Source organism: Calonectris borealis, chromosome 2 (genome assembly GCF_964195595.1).
Source record: "Calonectris borealis chromosome 2, bCalBor7.hap1.2, whole genome shotgun sequence".
NCBI lineage: Eukaryota > Metazoa > Chordata > Aves > Procellariiformes > Procellariidae > Calonectris > Calonectris borealis.
In genome coordinates this window covers 138,849,824-138,870,783 of record NC_134313.1, presented here as the reverse complement: position 1 = coordinate 138,870,783, position 20,960 = coordinate 138,849,824, and the positions used below count along the sequence as shown (strand labels likewise).

Sequence of the window (20,960 nt, the reverse complement as noted above, 5' to 3'; positions counted from 1 at the left end):
GAAAAGCTTTCCTGGCTCCAAGATGGAATTTCTGGTCAAAACTGCAGAAGAACACTTATCACACTCACAAATCTTTTCCCACTTGTGGATTCAGCAACAGAGATTGAGAGAGAGCCACAGGAACTGATAACCTGATGGGAAAGGCACTCATCGAGGGGGCGGAGAGGGATTCCTATCTGGGGCTGCTGCACTGCAGCTGTCTGCCTGCACACTGCAGGCGTTGCCCCTTTTGAAGGGTGTGTGTTCGCTGCGCGCTCTACCTTTCTCCCTCTCATTTGTAAGTAAAAGCTTATAAACGCTTCCACTACAGAAAGGGAAAATTTTGAAACTCCTGAGGTTTAGCGGGAGGGCTGAGTTTCCTGCGCTGAGCCCCTCCGTTTCCGCGCTGGGTCTCAGGGGCCACCCGCCGATGCGGCCGGCTCTCGCCGGCAGGCTGCCGAGGGGCAGCGGGGTCGCTGCCGACAGCTAGTGCACGTGGGCTATACTTCTGTGAGGATTCTGCAGGAGTTAAAGTTAAGGATACAAAAAAACCCCCATCCCTTACAGATCCCAGACCTGGCAGACTCCTTAGCAGATAAGAAGTGAACTCTGTGACTCCGTGCTGAAAAGAACAGTGTTACCTATTCCCTTTCCAGATTTATATACAGATGTTTCCACTGCTTTTGAACCAACAAGGCATAATTCAACCCTTTATCTAAATGTATCGCCTAAAGCTATCAAATTATTACGGATCTATTATTTGCAATCAAATCTTACCCTTGGAGGAAAGTTAAGAACTGGTACTCATAGAATTAAATCATAGCTTTTCAAGGTGTATATGTTACTTTCTCCTTTCACAATTACACTTTAACTAAGTGTTTCATCAGAAGCAAAGATTTATATAGCATTAGCTTGCTGATTTCTTCTTAAAAATGAATATACATTTTTTTCCACATCTTTTTCCCACTAAATGGGCTTCAAAACCATCTCTCAGTCTTAACAGTAGGTCTGCTTCACTATGGCCCCTCCACTGGAGTAACAGAAACACTGTGTGGGCAAACGACGTGAAGCGATACACATTTGGTTCCAAGTTCAGGATTACATCTCACACCACTGATTGTACTTCAAGCATGTTTTTCTCTCCTCTTTCATTTCACATCTTTTCAATCAGCTCAAGCACAACCCACACAGATTAATATGCTGATTTATTTATTTTATAACGTTTAACTTAAAACACATACAGAGCTGGCAGCAGAACAGTCCCACAATCCCACATCATCCACCGCAACTTTCTCACAGCCTCTACAAAACTTCATGTCAAACTGCATTCAACAGTACACATTCAGCAACATCAGATCACTCTCAGAGAGTAACTACAGGCTTCACTGAGCTTCAGCTTCGAGGCAGATGCATCCATGGGGTTCTGGACAAGTCTGGCAGTCCCAAAAAATAGCAGTGCTATAAGAAATAGCAAGAAACGTGTTCATGCACAGTAAGGCTTTGGAGAAAGAAAACTGGCACACCTCTGAAAAGTTCTGGGGGGAGGTAAACCAATATTTACATTAATCACATGTCTTGGCTAATACCAAATATTTGGTGGAAAAAACACCGCGCACAAAAATATTATGGATTCCTAGGTTGACTTCCCTTTGCTCAAAGCAAATGAATTTTAAATGTACATATATTATTTGCCAAGTGATACCAGTGTGGTCCTAAGGATGGTCTTCAGAATCTAAGGCGGCCAGACATCTTGGCCTTCCCGAATATTTTATGCTCTCTGAGGTATCATCCTCAAAACCACGCAGGCAGACAAAGTGCTCATGCACACACCCATATGCACACACAGGCTTTTTGTCTTTTCTGAATTATTGTTTTTGTTAAGCATTTGCACATATGGTCCCGATGGGTAAATGTGCAAAGGTTAAATCTTTAACATGGCAGTATTTACATAGGAAGCAGAGCTGTGACAGAGATGCATCTCTTCCGCTATTGTTCATTATGGCCATTTGAATTTGAGGCACTCCTACTAGATTAGATGACTATTTTCTGAATAAAAAAATAACAAGAATTTACAGAAAAGACTTTAAGAAACAAAATGAATACTATCTGTTTCACAATTTCCAGAAGAACTAGTCATTTTTTTGGAACCTAGCACTTTAACACATCTAACATCATGGGCTTGAAACAGTTATGAACAACAGGCAAAGTCCATGCTCAGTTATGTGAGCATAAATCCAGACTAACTGTACTGAAGTTAATGGAGTTACACTGGATTTGCATGTGTGAGCACACACTCTTGGCTTTGAGTCATTTGCTCACAGGCTAGTTGTAGAGATTGCCAGAGGACTATGGGTTTCCTCCACCACCAGTATTACACCTCATTAGAGAATAGCATTTATATGTTTTATATATACAAAAATACATTGAATATTGCTTTTGAACTCTAATTCTGAAAATTCAAATTTTGAAGTTGTTATTCTTTTTTAAAAAACAAACAACAACCAACCAACCAAACTACAGTCTGAGTTAAAAAATAGTCAGAAAGGAACACAAGAGTGCAACTGAGGAAATCAGCAGTTATCCTGGGCCCAAAACTAAACACTAAATAGTATGTTGCATTTATGAATGTATTTGGAAATACACATTTTTAAATCCAAAAATGAGTACTCAATTTATATTGCATGTGTACACAGCTCACCATTTAAAAGAAATTCTATCTGAAATAACACCAGGTGAAAGTAGTACTTACTGGAGTACTGACAGGTGACATGAATGAGCAGAGACAAATAAATACATTTGCATGTCCAAAGCAATCTTTAGTAATGATTTCTCTCCCTGCTTTTTTCAGGTATACAGACATATTCTAGAGTAGTTATGCTATACTATGATCTTTTCCTGTACTTATGCATGAATAACTGAATGAAAAAAAATTGTGCCATTTTACTGAAAAAGTTATGAAAATATAAATGCAAGGTTATAATTAGCCGTCTTAACTACTGTATCTCTTTTCAAGTTTGCTGTAAAAACATTAATAAGTGTATTTTTAAAGCTTATGATTCTCAGATCCTTCAGTTTCAACTTTTGTGCTTTCAGTGTCAAACATCTTAAATAATTTATATGTTTTTCTTCGAAGGGAAATAAACACTATGTTTTCACTTTTACTAAATCTCATCGATATTAATTTGTCAAATCTTGTGCAACTTACCCAGGAGGTGTATTTCTGCAGTACAGATTGTCTCAAGGCTGTGAATAAGTTGTAGTCTTCAGAACTATGATGTACTTGGTGCGCTGCCCACAGTATATTAACCTCTGCAAAACACATAATTTCTAATGAGGTATGTACTAGAGAACAAAGCAACCTTTGTTTCCCAAGGCCTTTTTTCTTAAGCTAAAAGCAACTAATCTCCCAACTCACACTTTGCTATTTTACCGTAGCATAGCAGGTAATGAAACCTAATGTTCAGAGCTGAGTTTGGGTAGGCTGGGTTAAATGTCAGTAAGTGGACACAAGTCAATGTAACTTTCGTGCTGAGGAAGGCAAGGCTGTGGCAGGAACTAAAATCTTTGCTGGAAGAGCAGAAGGATGTGCGAGATGAGCATTAAACAGCCAGAAAGCCTGAGCTGAGTCCTGATAACATGAGTCAGTAGGGAGCTCTGTTACGGGGCTCAGAGGGACAAGGACCGAGGATGCTTTCAAGCCTGTGTTTGTTTACTGAAGTTACATTTCAAGACTAGAAGGGGACAAAAAGTGTTCCAAAAATCTTATGCTTCAAATTTAAACAACTTAACTGGTGTCTGCTGTTATGCTTACAGTTTTCTGGAACACCTAAATCTTCAAGCCCACTTGTTCCACAGACCACAAAGCACAGCCATTGCCTGCCCACTAGTGACAAATGGAAAAACAAATGGCTGCTTGCTGGGAACTCTGGATCCAGCCAAAGGAGAGTAGTGGCTCTATTGTGTTACAGTTCAAAAAAAGTTGCTGGAATAAGGGCAAAACCAGTGTCAGCCATGTCTTCTGAAGGTATGACACCTCTACTGCACTGCAGTGAAGACGACTTCAAAACCCTGATTGTATTTCAAGGCATTTTCTCATTAAGGTCAGATCTGGGTGGCCCCTCTGCACTGTATATTGATATCTGGAGAGACCTAAGTGGGAGGCTAAGATAGAAATGTTCATGGCCATCAGATGTATAGCTACGAAGATGACCTTAATTACAGCAAAATGAGAAAGTGGGTGGTTAATGCAGCCCAAATAATGCCTGTTTAGCATAAACCTAAATTTAAGGTCACATGTATTTCAAGGGATGAAGTATACACAAAGCCTCAGCTGATTACAGAAATTAAAAGTTAACTGGCTGTCTGCCAGCTGCACACTCCCATTGCCACTGACTTGTTTCACCAGAGCAATTGGAGAAGTGCCTTTGGCAGATATTAGAATCACATTCACAGAATGATCTTATAATGTGTATTTAAAGTCCTGAAATTATCTGGTGCCAAGGTTACATCAAATAGTTTAGGTCTGGTGATTATCATGTACTTGCAACGTAAAGTAATGCCAAAAAATCATCTTAATGAATCTCAAGGTGTCTTCACCATTTCAGGGGACTAGATAGCCTTGTAACAGGAGGTAACAGTCTTGTATGCTAGAAACAGAATTTTAAATCTAATGAATTTTGACTGTTTGGTAATTTACATGACAACAGCATTTTTTAATGACCTCTAAGTCCTTGAAAATCCTTACAATTGCTCAATTAAAACTGTAATTTCAACTATCATAAAACACTTAACACTCAATCTGAGAATTCTTCCTTCTTTAAATGTATTTGTTCCTGAAGGAATAAGTGTTCGTTATATCAAGAATTAGTGATCTCTCCCTCAAAAAAAAAAAAAACCAAAACCAACATCTTAATGCATCTCTGCCTAATGAGCTCACTAGGAGATGAATTATTCAGGTGAGCTTCAGTACTCAATAATAATTTGTATTTGAAATGTTTCCCAAGACCTTGACAGAAGCTAAATGAGTGAACAAAGCATCTGAAAAGGTGGAGGTTAAAGACCTGTCTCCTTAGTTGTTTTAAAAGCATTTACTTCCTATCACAAACTGTGTGTAACACAAGCCTCCACTCAATGAAGTACAGCTGTACAAACAGGGTACAGTAACTGGATCTTGCTTCTTTCCCTCAGTCATTTTTCAGCATTGTGAAAAGTTCAAGGAAGGGAATCTATGATGATTTTTACAGTCTACTTTCATTGTAGTTAAGGTCAAATGGTTTTCAAAATGAATTACTAAAAAGGCATTTTATTAGCATTCATTTTTCAGTTAAACTGCCTCTTACACTAACAAGAATATGGAATAAGGTAAATGAATATTGGTAAAATGTTAATCTTTCAGATGTGCGAGTCAGCTTAAATGATCTATCATTCAAAAATATACCACAGGAATATTAGGGACATAAGCAAACAATTCTGCCACAAGTAATTTAACTGCTAAAGCTATTTCTGACTTCTTCTGTTACAGCTAAGTAAATTAAATTCTGCTCCTTAATCCTATTCTTGCTGACATCAATGGCACAGACTATGTTAAATTCCTTGGCAAAATAGGCAGAGTTGATGATCGGAAATAATTTTTGTCTTAAAAATTTATCTAAAGAAAGTGATCATCAATAACTTTTTATTTGAAGCAAAAGAATAATATCATGAATAAGTGTGAAATAGATCACCCCAAACCTCAGTCTGTAACCATTAGTACATTAAAAATATCACAATCATAATGCCTAAAAGACATCTCACAAATGTAAGAAACAGATCAAGCACCCTTCAAGGAATACAGCTGACTGCTCACCAACTATCCGCAACAGAAACCAAAATATATGTGTCTATAGAAGAGTTGTGGTTCCACTTTTTCATTCATAATGATGATAACTTGAAGCAAAAGGAGGAAAGTTATTTGAATGAGAACAAAATTATAGAAGACTCTCACATGCACTTTCTCATTATTACATAATGACCAAAAAAGAGAGCAAGACCGAGATATGGCCAATTCCAACACAGGTTTTTTTAAAAGTCTGTGTAGAAAACAGGAAGTATTACTGCATTTTGTAGACCTCACCAGTCAAATTCTCCTGTTAAGCCACAGGAAAAAAATAGGTGACGGAATTCGAGAAGCCACCCAGACAATGCTCTAATCGAATTTTTGATGTTTTCTAAGTCAAATGTGATTGGTAAATATAATTTAAAAAATACATAACTGTAATACACATATGCACAAAAATGCTATTTTTGATTCAGGAGAATGAACATCATAGAATCATAGGATAAGTCAGGCTGGAGAGAACTGCAGGAGGTCTCTAGTCCAACCTCTTGCTCATAGCGGGACCAGCTTTAAGTTCCTGAGTACTCCACCCAGTTGGGTCTTGGAAACCTTCTGCATCTTCTGGTATTATGAAGAATGGTCTGTTACGGAAGATAAAGGTGCCATTTCCATTGCATGTAGTTGTGAGGAAAGTTATATTAATTATAACCTAGCATAGCAAGGGCCTCCTTTCCTGGTGTAGCTTTCCCCAGGTTCCTGCTAATGGGTGGAGACCTGATGAGCTATTCGCATCTGGGGAAGAACAGAACAACTACATCTTACATTATTATTACCATTGTACAGAATCAATGAATATCTTTTTCCATCACCCGATATAAACTGTAAAAGAATCAGCATGTAATCCCAAAGGAGAATGAATGATTCCATGTAGATAGGTGAGGAAGGAAAGAAAATTGGTGCTATGCAGGAATTGCTGGATGATGGATGGGTTATCATCTGGCCCTGTTTTCACTCTAGCTCTTTAACTCTCCCTGAAGTTATCTCAGAGTCAGACCTGCAGTCGCTGAAATCAGTGGGCTCCAAGTGGTTGAAACGTCCTAATACTAATTCTAACGGGAAATGAAGATTTGTCTTTTTTAGCATTAGTCCAATATATGAATTCTATTGATAGAAGAGAGAAAATGAGAGACTGAGAGAAGTGGCTTGGAGAAAAGGAGGCTTTGGGGAACTTAATAGTAGCCTTGCAGCACCAATGAAGCACCGGTTATCAACAAGCTGGAGCCAGGCTTTTTTCAGCAGTCCCACTTTATCTTCTTTTCTGGGTTTTCCAAAAGGAAGAAAGATCAATGATGTTATCCTTCATTTCCAATTCTTCCCTCCCTCCTGCTCCTAATTAATACATAAAATGTAATTGTTTCACACACCATCACAATCATAGTGGTATGGTAACCAATGATTCTAGTTAGCCTTAGTTTTTTTCTATTTCAAATTCATTTTTTGGCACTAATCAAATTCCTTTCTATGGGACCCAAAGATAGATCCAATGCCTGGGCCATATTTCACTACTTCTGAAGTATTTCTTTTGTGGTAGTAGAAACTGGTCATTGTGCACATAAGATTTCTTTTTAAGAATACATAATGCAGAAAGTTCAAAATGAGAGTTTGTTGTTGTTCATTTCTGTAGCTTTCAGTGATTTCCACAGCCCAACACATTTTTATTAACAACAGGAGAAAATATGTGTGCCAAAAAAACCTGTAGTCATTTCAAGGAGTGATGTCAATGAAAACGACTATTTTACACAATACTCAAAATCAGTGAAATGGTAAAGATTTGATGAACCTTTAGCGAATAAAAAAGATTGGATAGACGTTTTAATTAAAAGGGGGTAATTTCTTTTCACACAGCTTTGTAAGACCTGGATCTAAAGTAAAGTGGAAAAAAAATACAGATGATTTAGAAATACGTCCATATGATGAGTAAAGTTTACATTCTCTTTCAGTCAATGCTGACTGTAGCTAGGAGAACAGGTGAAAGTTTCCCCTCAGCATCTACTTGAATTTAAACAAAACCTTCAGTTTGACTATGCTTGCCATCTCTTACAAGATTAGATACCTTCAGTATTCAGCGAGAAACTGAACTACAATGTACCTAGCTAGAAACTTAGAAGATAGTGAAATTACATTTACTGTGTCACGGATTACCACATGACGATGAACTCCACAAAGCCAAGCACGTGGCAAGAAACCCCTCACCCACGGCGTGGTCCCTGCTGACCCCAGTGTGGAAACTGCTGCTTCCTAGAGCAGCTGTAACCTGCAGCGCTTCAGAGGCAGGTACTCTCTGCTGCGTTCGCCTATAAGCAACAGAAAAGGGATCATCTCATGGGTCTACTTCTCTCCAGTCAGGATCAGTAGAAAACCCAGGACGACTGAGGAAAGAAAAATGTCCTGGAGGGTAAATCTTCCAGTCATTCCTTTTCTATGCATTTCAACCCTCCCTACAAAGATAAAACAGAGAAGAATATATAGGATTTAAATAATTTCTCCACTAAACTATTAGCTTTTCTTATTGACAAAACAACAACTGTTTGATTACTTACTACCTTCCTGCCTTGTTCTAATTGATCTGTTCTGTTGATGCTTCTGAAATGTTTGAATAAATCTCTTCTCATACAGGGCTTTTTCAAAGAGTCTCATTCCCTGCTGGATTCTACACTTGCATTGAATGAACAACCACTGAGACAGAGCAGCACTTAAGTTTTGTTACTGGGAGGGACAATTACCGGATTTTTTCAATAAAAGTTGGCTAAAAAACTCTATTTTGGGACCCAGAGTGGATGCCTTTATTAAAATCGGGAAGTCACCCTAGAATCCATTCCACCCCACATGAAAACAGAAATCTACCTACACAGATTAGTTACCGTCTCCACAACAGAGGTAGATATGATCTGTACATGACTCTCCTGTTCAGTCTGTTGTGGTGTAGTCCCTCTTTTGTTACTCTTCTGATCCAACTTTGCTTTATGTTTTTTGTTTTAGTGTTGTTCAATAAGAGTCGCAAGATAGGTTATATGCCAAAAGCCTCTGCTTCCTTCTTATTAGAAATATAATTCTTATAGGAACAAATTCTTTTCTCAGTTACATTAGTGTAAGCGTAGGGCTGTAGGGGTTTAATGAGAACAGGATTAGATCCAAGGAATCTATCTGGAAGACTGTATTATATACCACACACAAAGAAGCGTGTATACAGGGAAATGTACACTTTTTTGTTTGTGTTTTTTTTTAATAAGACACATTTTTCTTACATTGTGGCCTTGGCTACAGTGAGTGTTAGCAGTTTGTATTCTCAGGATGATCACATATGTAAATCAAAAGACTAGCTGTAAGGAGATCTGAGTTCAAGTGGTGAATTAGACTTGATTCACTATAGAGCTGCAAAGAATTTTCTCAACTTTCTTCTTCTGCACACTTTTATTGAGAAGTACCTAGCTGTGCACGTACCTGACACAGACCAGTTCTCAGAATTTAGAAAGTAGGAGTTCCGCTACTGTTTAGAATAATAGGAAAAACAGACTACATTAGCCTTTGCTCCCAGAGTTTATGTGTCAGAAGTGGAACAACTTCTGAAGCACCTCTTCAGCCTCAGCACTATCTCGTCCTCTTTGGTCATTTTGCAATGAAATATATTGCGGTACCCAGGTAATTCCAGGATAGGCAATCATACAGCATGTCACACAGCCAGTGTCAAACAGAAAATAATGCTACCTTGAGACACTCTGAAACCTACGTAGTTGCAATCCAGCAGCTTAATTAGGAAATTTCACTAGGTGTTCAGCATCTAATCCTTCCGTGATGCGAGATGTGCTTTTTCTGTGCTTTGTTCAGTATTATCTCTGTTTTTCAGCCCTCTTCTTAAATTACTGTATGCGGTCAGCAAACTATTTAGTGAGTGGGCTAACTTATAATCAAGTAATACATGGTATATGGTCCCATGGCTTACAAGCCAAAAATTGGAGCAACCTTCTACAAAACCTGCCTCCAGAATCTGCCCACAAGCCAAAACCTCCTGCTTGATCTGCTGCCATACCAGTTGAAAACACAAAACTGCTCCCACACAAAAATATCCACAATAAGATCTGCAAAACTTAAGATGCAGAATGGTCTAGGGAAATGTGGGAAGAATCAAAACAAGCCAAAGTATTACATATGCTACCCAGAACAAACAACAGGCCAGATCATATCCCTGCTTAGCAAAAATCTGGGGGGACTGTGAATTATACTCAGATACACTTCTGGATCTGTAAAATATTTAAGATATCACGTGGTTAGGAAAGCAGAGCTCGGCCAGGTCAAAAATAATGGTCCTCTCAACCCATAGGTGCCCTATGTTATTTATTGGCATCCTCATAAGCATAGGATACCAATGGAAAGGACAGAAAAAGCCCCAGTGTTCCCGAAGACTCAGTCTCTTCTAGTAGGAGTAGTTCCCTCAGAAGCTAAGCTGCATGGATCAAACTTCATGCAATTTAGTTATATCAATGTAAACAAGAGTAAGAGTCTCAGTTAATTACATGAGGACAGTCCTAACCGACGGCCTGCGAGCTTTTCATACAGCTGCTGGGAACCGAATAGTCTCTTTCCACACATGCCATGGAAAACCACAAAGGTATAAAGTTTATTAGGTAAGGATTCAGAAATTAATTCACAGTGACTCAATCTCTGACTTCACTCATAGATTTAATAGAAAATGAATACACATTCCTTCGTGGGGAAAGATATTGAGAAGATAAATGATCCAAAGGAATTTTAGCATGCAAATGTTGGGTTTGGACACTTCCACAAAGACAAATAGGAAAAATTCAAAAGATGAAGAAACATACAGAAGGAATTAAGTTTTAGTAACATGTATACATGTAACCTCTGAAAATAGTGGAATATTTGGTAAGTCTTTCAGTACACAGCAGGTCTCTCACACAAATTCTGCTATAGCAACTTGCCCGACCGACCTGTTTCTCACACCTTCCTGAAGCCAATTGTTCAAGTTCTCTAGTTGCTGGGAGCAGTTCTGCAGCTGGTTGAAGTTTTGTTTGCCTGAGCTCTGGATGATTCTCTGTAACACAGACCTGAGCCTCTGGATCGTGAGGAACCATGACGGCAGCAGCTGTTACACAATGACTTCTCTCTTTTGTGGGTGTATAAGGCTTGATTGGGGTACCCTGTTTTCCAGTTTTTCTGGCTTTCATATGAGATTCTTTAGCTCTAAGAGTCTGAAAACAGCTCTGATTTGTACCAAAAAATAAACTGGTGCCATGGCAGTTTCAAGGATAACTAAATCATAGCACAAAATGCTGTTTGCGAACCCAGCCCCAAGCCATGTCAAGCACTTCCCAGCATAAGTCCAGTATTTGGCCCAAGTTGTTCAATTATCTTTTCTTCAGTGAGGGTTCCTACTGGTTATAGCAAGGTTTATCCACCTTACAGCCTCACAACCTCTTGATTGAGTGACACAGTATATGTTAGCTTCTGCAGCTCGTTGATGTAGCAATTTTTTGCAGCACTTAGCTCTTTCTGCACCTTTTTTACTACAAAGAGGAGCATATGGCTCATTAATTGCACAACTATAAATCAACCTGTTGGTGAAATTAGATTTATATATTAAAATAAAAACCTGCAACAAATTTCTGTGTAAAGGAGAAGATCCTCAGCAGCTGGTGCAAAGTGACTTCTATAGACCTCTGCCACTTTACACAAGCTGCAGGCTTGACTTAAGCTTCTCCAAATATGGCCGATTAGAGAACTGGCAATCTTTAGTTCTGAGCATTTGCCAACCTGTATAATATAACTTGGTGTTACTGAATACTGATGTCAAACTGTGGTATAAATGTGTGAAACACATTAGCTGTGACCAAATTAGCACTCTACTCCTTAGCTTGATGATAAAGAGAACTGAGACTAAATTAAATAAATGCTTTTTAAAAAAAAAAGTTACTTCAGAGAACCTACAATTTTTTTACTTCAATTCTTTTCTTTTTTTTTTTTTTTTTCTTTCCCCAAAAGCGTCTCAGCCACTGAAATGTCGGCTTATGCAATTTGAGAACGTATTCATCTTGGAGGATCTTAGAAGGAAACTGCTGGAATGAAATGGAAAAAAAGAGAAGATAATTCTCCTTTTGTTTTTTGGTGGGGGGTGTGGATGGGAGTTCTCACTCTCCTCTATTCTGGGCTGTCTCTGCAAAAGATTGATGTCTGGTGTCACCGTTAGGAAGTGCAAACTGTTCAGCTTCATTGCAATCTATGTCCTCATCCTCTTGCTCTGCAGGATACCACATACTTTGGCAGGCAATATTCAGATGGGAAGCACTTTAATGGCAAGAATGGATGCCAGTGAAACCTTTTCCCACAATGTTCAAACCTCTGAATGTGCATATGCTAAAGCAACATAAAGCTGCAGGATATTAGGAAGAAAACAATAACTGATACTAACTCAGCCACATTAATCTTACTTTTTGCCCCTCAGAACAATACATTCAAAGAATGCTAGGGAAATACACACACACAAAAACAAAAAAAGAAACAAACAAACAAAAAAGATGAACTGGAACGAATTAAAGTCCTCCAACTCAAAGGCATAAACATACTTTTTCAAAGGAAATATCCATGGCCCCTTCACAATTTTTACCTTGTCCGTCAAATTCCTGCATTCATTCGTTTGGTTCTTCATTTTTCCAAGCCAGATATAGTAAGAGTTAACACTGGTAAGTCAATGGAGTTATTCTGGTGTAAAAGAGGAATTAGCTCTACACAGTTTTCTCTTGCAGAGTGTTTTAGATGATTTATTAAGCCAAGTTCCTGAATGATAGATGTGTGGAAATGCAAACTAGATTTGCAAAGGAATCTATTGAAATTTATTGAGATATCAGGAAAGTCTGGGGGACATCAAGACACACCACCCCTCTTACATAAACTTTTAAAATATTCTAGAAAAAAACATTTACACCCAACTTTTGTCCCACTCCTTCGTAGTTTTGTATACCATAGAAAAAGCCAGACAGACACTTTAGACAATGCACATGAGTTTTGTACTCTCTATGGACCTGATCCAGAACTTACTGAATTCAGTTGAAAAATATCCATTAACAGATTTTGAAATAAGTTCATTGTATATTATACAATTCAAAACAAAGGACAGTTAACCCTTTGAAGTCAAATTCAGGTATTTAGGGAGATTGGCCACCCATATTTATTTATACATTTGTTTTACAAGTGTCAAATTATTTCTCTGAGAAATAAAAAGAACCAATACAGTAACAGATACCGTGTGCTTATTTAACAGTGTATCCATTGTATTTGGTCAGTCATACTGTTTATTTACAGCATATGTAATGCATACAAAAAGAAACCTGCACTTCTACAGATTACATTTGGACCAGTGTTGTCAGTACATACATTATACTCCCATTTCTAAAAGCACATAGCTAACCATAGATCCTCTGTGTCCATCAAGCAGCTATCTATCACTGCATCTGTCATACAACAGATTGGCTCTGGACACTATTAAGCATGCTGAAACTTTAATAGCCTTTTCCATTTATCACTCTAACAAGAAGGACATGGAAGCCATGTAGACGGATAGATTAGATAAAGAGACCAGAACACAAGCAACTGTCAAAGCATGCGGCCTCAATTTAAAGGTGAAAAAGAAAGGAGGCATATAAGCTTGCCTCGATACCCTACGAAGCTGAGCTCCATCTGGGCTCCCAGCCCTAAGTGCGTCAGCTAGGACTATTCTAGAGGATGCCTCTAGCACTAGCATGCTATCTTCAAGGTTTTCTCTCCCACCACTCCCTGCCCTGTCCCTTCAGCAGGGAACAAAGACATGTACCTAAATTAGGTCTACACAATTAGGTCTTTACATTGGAGCCATCCCTGGGGATACAGGTAATGGCAGTATGATCAAACACATTTAGCAAAAAGGCAAGAAACAGCCTTTAAGAAAGCATTTTGCTTGAGTGAATATTGCTACTGATGCTCTCTCTTGAACTTTCACCATCAGCCAGAGGATTCACTTTATATGCCACTTCCTCTTTCCCCATTATTATTAAATTATTAATAAACAATTACTAGCTGAAGACCGGTGAAGCCACAAGCAGTGGAGTTTCAGGTGCAGAGTCTATTTCAAGTTTCGGTAGTGATGTTTGTGGGGCCGAAGCTGCTCCAGCACTGCCAGCAAGCACTGAAAGAGATGACAGGTCTGGGAGCGTAAAATGAGGGTTGGCAACAGCAGCGGCTAACAGATGAAGCCGGAGGTGTGGGGGAGCAGGAATACCAACAGGCTCCTGTGATGCTAATTCAGACTGATTTGTCAAAGAACAGCTCTAGCACTTGACCTGTAAAGGTACTCCTCCTACACGCTCACTGGTTTTTGCAACCACATGTCTCCTGACTGATGTTGCATTTTCTGACTTTAAAGGCCTACAGCTAGTGGCTGGATAATTAGTAGCAGAACTAACAGAAAGGAAAGGATTTCAGAGACAGAAAATACCAAGTAGGGAAAAGAATGATTTTTAACTGATTAATTATGACATTTTAACATAACCCACTGTAAAATAGTTAATTTTTATCCTTTATCTCTTTGCTCTAAGCTATAAAATAAGCTAAGATTGAAAGCTCAATGAAGGATGCATCTGTTGTACTTTGTTTACTTTCCAAACGCACAAAAATAAGCATTAAAGCTATGAAGTTGCAAGATACTAGACTGCAGACTTACCTCAACCACTAAAATTTTATATAGAAAGCAGATCTGCCTAAGGAAAATAGGCTCCTCTATTTTATAAAGTCTCATTATTATCTGGCAAGGGTAGGGTATTTTATTTTCAATATAAAAATACAAATTTTTCGCTGCTTTGAGATCTCTGGTCAAAATCTTTTGCTAGACAAAAGAACTGACCCAAAATAAGAGTGTGCGGTTGGCCTCTTTAGACAGATTGTGCCAAGCGTAACTCTAGTCTACCAAAAAAATCCTGTTCCTCCACAGCCAATCTCCTCCCACAGTTAGCAGGGGAGGAAAGGGAAACAGAGAATCTTTCTCTTTATCTGCAAAGTGTTGATTTTTTTATGGAAAACATACTTGTAAGTACAAAGTTTTACAGTGTGTTAAGACATATCAAACAGTAAGCATTTATGTATAATTTCATAGGATATTTTATATGCGTGCCAGTACCCATTATCTCTATACCCAGCATGGGAGCTTGTAAGTTAAATGACTACCCTGTATTCATCCCAGCACTAACTTAGATTCTTTGGTAGAAGGCCCCAGCAATGGCTGAAGTCTTTTTTTTTCAGCTGCTCAGCCAAGAGAGACTTAGCAGCAGCTGAAGAGCGGCCAGAGGGAAGCACGGCACAACTGGGCCAGTCCAGGCTAAGAATATCCTTTGCTAAAACCCCGCAGGAATTTCTCGGAGATTACACCAGGGAATCAAGACCCAGATAATCAAAGTAGTATAATTTACAGCACCGGGTGCCAGTATCACAAAATCTAGGACAGTGGCTATAGCACAGGAACCTTCTTTATTTCACCTCCAGGGAGAAAGAAGAAGGGGAAAAGAAAAGAAAAATAAAGGAAAAGGGGAAAATGTATGAACACAAGTGAACCTAATTTAGATTTAATTGCTAAACACATCAGGACAATAAATTCACATGTGTTTATAAAGAACTGGATATGAAGGTTGACATTATTTTGCAGAAACTGATCAAACCATTGTTTAAGTGATTGTTTAAATCATTTTAATCCCAGTTAAATAATGTTCCCAATTATTTAACCACTGCCATAGAGAATTGAGAGACATGAGCAGAACAGTAAGTTTCTCTGTTCCTTAGTTTATAGAATGAAAACATTACTTCACAGGGCTGTTGTTTACTTCCCTCTGCTACCAGCGAAAAGAACTATAGTTGAAGAGTACTAAATACTCTCCTCATCCCCCCCCAAAATTACAAGAAAGATAGTACTGCCCTGATAAAAATTGGAGAAAAGAATAATGAATGTCTTAGCAGGATGTCAGTACAGTCTATAAATAGTTGTTAAATCTAAAAGCAAAATAAACATCTGCATTTTGTAATTGGTCAAGGCAATCATATCACTACATAGATGTTCACCGAATTCTATCACACCTCTCTTCTAATCATCCATCTGAAACTAGATTACAAATCCTTAGATCAGGAGCATTTCTTTCTGTGCATTTGTTGAGCATCCAGAACCTACCAGCTCCAATCTCTTCTGAGACTTTGGGATCTCCTGTGCCATAAGACCACATAAGGTCTGAATAATCAAAGTTATAAGGAAAGATTTATAAAGGTCTACAAGAGACAGATACGTTTGTTTCTGGAATAGGATAGGACTGGTGAAGTGGAGCTCAGTGGAAAAGCAGGTGGTTGAGATTATAATGAACCAATCAAACAAACTCAGGCAAGCTGGACCAGATGGCCTTTTTTCTGTTACTAATATTACTTATGTTCCTATTCAGCTGTAAGAAGTTACAAATAGTTTACCTGTTCAGATTTTTCTGACTCAAATTACATAAGATCAATGCTCTCACTTCACCATCACATTAAAAGTTATCATGACACTGTCTGTAGTTGTATTTAATAATTTACAATGCTGCCTACCCGGAGGAGAAACTGGTAGGTGTAATAGAAGAAGTTTTGCCTTTTACAACACAAATTATGTAGCAAACCATATAAAAAGGGAAAGAAAAAAACAAAAAAAAACAACAAAAAAACTTAATCTAGAGGATTAAGTGCTACTAGATACAAACAAAATCTAAAGTTAAACCATATTTCCTGTCTCAAAAGATGAAATTTTTAAGGAAAACTAATGGGCATGACTAACCTGTAGTCACACAGATTGCATGACACGTTAATCTACAACTGCACCAACCATGTCTAAATCTCTCCTTCATCTAAGATGGGTCACAGTTCAGAGGCTATAAATTTAAATTCAGGAAGGCATTTCACAGGTGCAAGAAAAAAATCTAACATCTCTAGGCTCCCAATTTGCATTAATTTATTTCAAAACTATACAAGCAATTTTCACATATAAGATAAAGCTTATTTTAAAATTCAAACTAATGTGATAATGGCTTTTGCATGACAGCAGATCTAAATTACTGTTAGCAAAGCAAGCTTATTACCAGTTTTGGGGTATACTCTGATGCTGTAAAGATTCTAATAATCCAGTGGAAAAGTTAACAAACAGTACAGGAGTGACAAGCTTTTCATTATTACCACTGGACGTAAGAGCAATCCACTCAACACCTATCTTTACTTTCCAAAATAGCGCTCTCCACTGTAATTTGTTATCATACATTATAATATTTAAGACAGAGTAAACTGTGCCTATCACACACCTTATAAAAGTTTAGAAATTATTCTGCATTTAGGTCTATTTACATTTTAAATGTCATCTTGGTCGATTAGAGTCTGAGTTTTGATTCAGCTCTTCAAGCATTCCAGGTGCAGGAGCATGAGGCCACGTGAAGAACTGCTAAATTCCAGGAGCCTTAGAGGAAACTACCAAAATGTATAAACTGTCTATACCTATTCTTCATATATGTTTATTAAAGCAGGCATAGAACATGGTATTTCCTTCAGCTACTAATATTCATAGTTATGGATTGCTGCTTCATTTCCTCGTAATTATTCCAGAGGAATGCTGGAGGAAGAGTTTGAAACTAAAAATATATTACGGTTCCCAGTATAGATCGTATTTCAGGAATAGCTTTAACAACAGACTTCACACATCTTCTTGATCCTGATCCTGCAGACATGCAAGCATTTTCATTGACACGGGGGTATGGGTTTTTGGCTGGTTTGTTTACCATTTATAGTGACAGTACATAGCACAATTTCTTTAAACATACTGGGCTGGCCTGGCAATGGAATGACAGGTGCAGTGAGCATAGCCAAAGCTGATGGAAAGGAGAAGACTTTCCAAGGAGCACAGAAAAAAACCTTGCATGGGGATTATTTAAATCAGGATGTCACTACAAACTTCTCGGAGTTGCACCCCTCCCTGGAATGACACAGTGGGCAGGCAATACATGGGTTACCATATCTTTTTCCAGCTTGACGCATTTCAAAGTTTTTGGGTATCTGTATTCAGAGAGTTTTCTTGTTCTGGTGTATACATGTATCCGTTGTTGTGGTAAAGGCAGAGCTTTAGAGATTGGAAACTTTCACTATATTCCAGCATTCTCGCTTTTCAAGGAAGGTCAGATGAGCAGTTGTATCTCAAGAGTCTCGTTAATTTGGGACCTGCTACATATGGAGATGTGATTATTTGTGTGTTCAACTGTTTTGTTCAATCAGAATCACAGAGATTTAAAAATGTTTCTTTTATTTTGCACCATGTACAGTCTCAATAGCCTTTCTGTAAGTAACTGAACAACTGAAACAACTTAGTATTTATCCATGTATCACATCAGTTAATGCCACCCTCATTACTTCAGCACAATAAAATAAGCATTAATGCAAGAAATTGAGTTGAAAGAGCTTATTATGCAGCAAAATATACTGAGAGGTAGTTTGGGGGAGTTTCTCTTGAAGGCCACAGCCATAATCTCTGTGTGATCATCTGACTAAATATTATGTTAGTGTACTGTATGTACAGCTGTTCATTTATGCAGATTTGATTCTGCCTTTGCATATTTTAATGAAGATATTTATTCTGGACTACCTACTCTCCCCCATTTTAAGGCAGAAGAGAAGAGCAGAATGCTCATACATAATCAGTCTGAATATCAGAAGAACACTTAAAGAGTGAAAAGAATCAAAGGCAAAACCAATATACTCTATGTCAGCCACCACAGTCTTTTCTATGACCCTTCTAGCATATTTTCAAGTGTATCAATATTCTACTTGACTCTTTGATCAACAGATGAACATGCACAAAATGGGAAGTACAGAGCAAGCACATTTCTCAGAGTATTCTCAAAAGAACTAAATAAATAGCATGGTCACAACTTTCTGTTCACATTTAATTCAACTCTCTTCCAGTAGAAAAATAAAGTGAACAGATCAAATCAGACTCAGATCTCACAGTTTCATGAGCCTAACCAGGGACAAAGATCTGTTTAAAGAAAATCTGTGAGTGGATTTGCTGTGAGCATTGGCATTTTTTAACTGTTTAAAGATTTTTGGACAGTCTCTATCAAAATTGCTTAGAAGCTTTCATTTTAATACAGTTAAAGGATAAAAAGAAATTATTCTTTCTGTAATTATATTTATTATTAAAAAAATAAAAAAAACTCAGAAAGACAATCTGATTTCATTATTATATTGACTATTTCTGCATTTTGCCTTATATTACTTAAGTAGTTTTGAGATATTTTAAGTATTCTTATCATGATCTGTTCCAGTAGACAAAAATGGTGTATAAATTGAGCTCAGGAAAAAAGTCCCACTCACAAGCAGCTTTTCAGATAGAGCTTAATCCTGCAAGATGATGAGGCCTCAGCAGTGTGTATGTACAGTAGGCCGTGTCAGTCTTCTCTTGAGCTGCAGTGGTAGACTAGAGCAACACGAATTAATAAAGCCTGTGAAGCAATGGGACTCTGTAGAGACCATAAATAAACTTTCTTGAACTTGAACTCTAGAAGAATTTCACACCTTTGGTGTCCTATGGATGTTAGGAGCTTACATATAAATTGCCAACCTCATGACCCATGTCAGTAGAGGATGGATCAGTTTATGACCTCATGCACCATGAAATCTACAGGTGGCGTGGTTTTCTTGCAGCTTAAAGAGTGAACCACAAATGATGAACATTTGCATTAAATTCTCAGATAAATCAAGATGATCACCAACCATAAAGATCCAGAATATTTACTCTAGTCACTTTCAGAAACGTACTACATTGATTTTTTATTTCTAGATAGAAAATTTTTGCTGATGGCACAGTACTAAAAAAAATGTTTTTCTTCATAACTTTTTGTTATATGTCAAAATGTTGGAGGAAGTCTTGACAAGAAAAATTAACTGACTAATCTCCGGTCATACTAGAAAACATCAATGAGATGATTATTGAGAAATATAGCTGCTCTGCCCTGAAATTTCCAGCTCTTTTTTCCCCCCTCAATCATTTATCCCGAATCTATACAAGTTAATTCTTTCAGTGTTGCCTAATGTTTTGATCTCTGGATGTCAATCAGGTCTTTGGAATGGCCAAGCTACAGCTCCCACTCATACACTGCTGCTGATTTTCCCAGATATGGCTTTGCCCTACCTCAACAACATCCTCATGGGAAACTCTGGTTTAGAATTAGGCCCGTTGTTATGACCCCAAGTGATGCTTACGGCAGTCAGAGCACAGTCAAAAAATACCACCTTATATTGATGGCCATCCTCTACTGACTAGTCAAGCTCTTTACAAAGAACAAGAACACTCCTCTCTCCCTCAACTGTTCATTCTATCACTTTGCATGTCAAGATGGTTTTGATGCTTCTTCAGCCCAGAAGATCAGTACAAAATCACTTAAAATACAGAAAAGAGGCAGGCTATGGACAACACACGAGGTGTGATTTTGAGCTCTTAACAGGGTGGCTCTTTTGACGTTAAAGTTATACAAATGTAAAAGCAAGAAAGCTGAGCAACATGCACATAAGATTTTGAGTCCATCAGCTTGCCATACTCTGTGTACTTCTGTATACGTATGTTGCTATGTACTATCTAATGACATCCCCTCTGCAGTACAGTCACCCATTTGTACAGAGGTGAGTATGAACATGGATCCTACTCATAGACTATTTTACTAGACCAGTTTTCAGCACAACTGGACTTTAAAACTTCAAACGTGCATGTAGGGATTTGCCTGTGGCCACTATTTTGGAATAATGAATGAGCCCCAGAACACACTGCACATCTGATGAGATCTCCAGCTGCAACCCAGAATTACAATTTATCATAGATGAGATCTGCTGGGTTCTATTAGGAAATGGTTTTAGAAGTAGGGGAGTGAAGATGTCATAGGTCACAGCCAATGGACGGCTGAGAAAGACTGTTGCGATTAAGGCAGCCTTACACAATTGTCATGAAAAATTTTTTGCTCAAAATACAACATCTGTGCAACCAACTCTACCATAGCAATTGTGAGGACAATGACCAAAAAACACG

General features: G+C 38.1%; 1 protein-coding gene across 1 annotated transcript in view; it reads right to left on the bottom strand.

Moving 5' to 3' along the window:
* Positions 1-20,960, bottom strand: part of AGMO (alkylglycerol monooxygenase) — a 197,430-nt gene that overhangs the window by 113,877 nt on the left and 62,593 nt on the right. Inside the window, exon 4 of the mRNA XM_075143651.1 lies at positions 3,185-3,288. Within this exon, the coding sequence (XP_074999752.1) occupies positions 3,185-3,288 (104 nt within the window). The remainder of the gene's footprint in view (positions 1-3,184; positions 3,289-20,960) is intronic.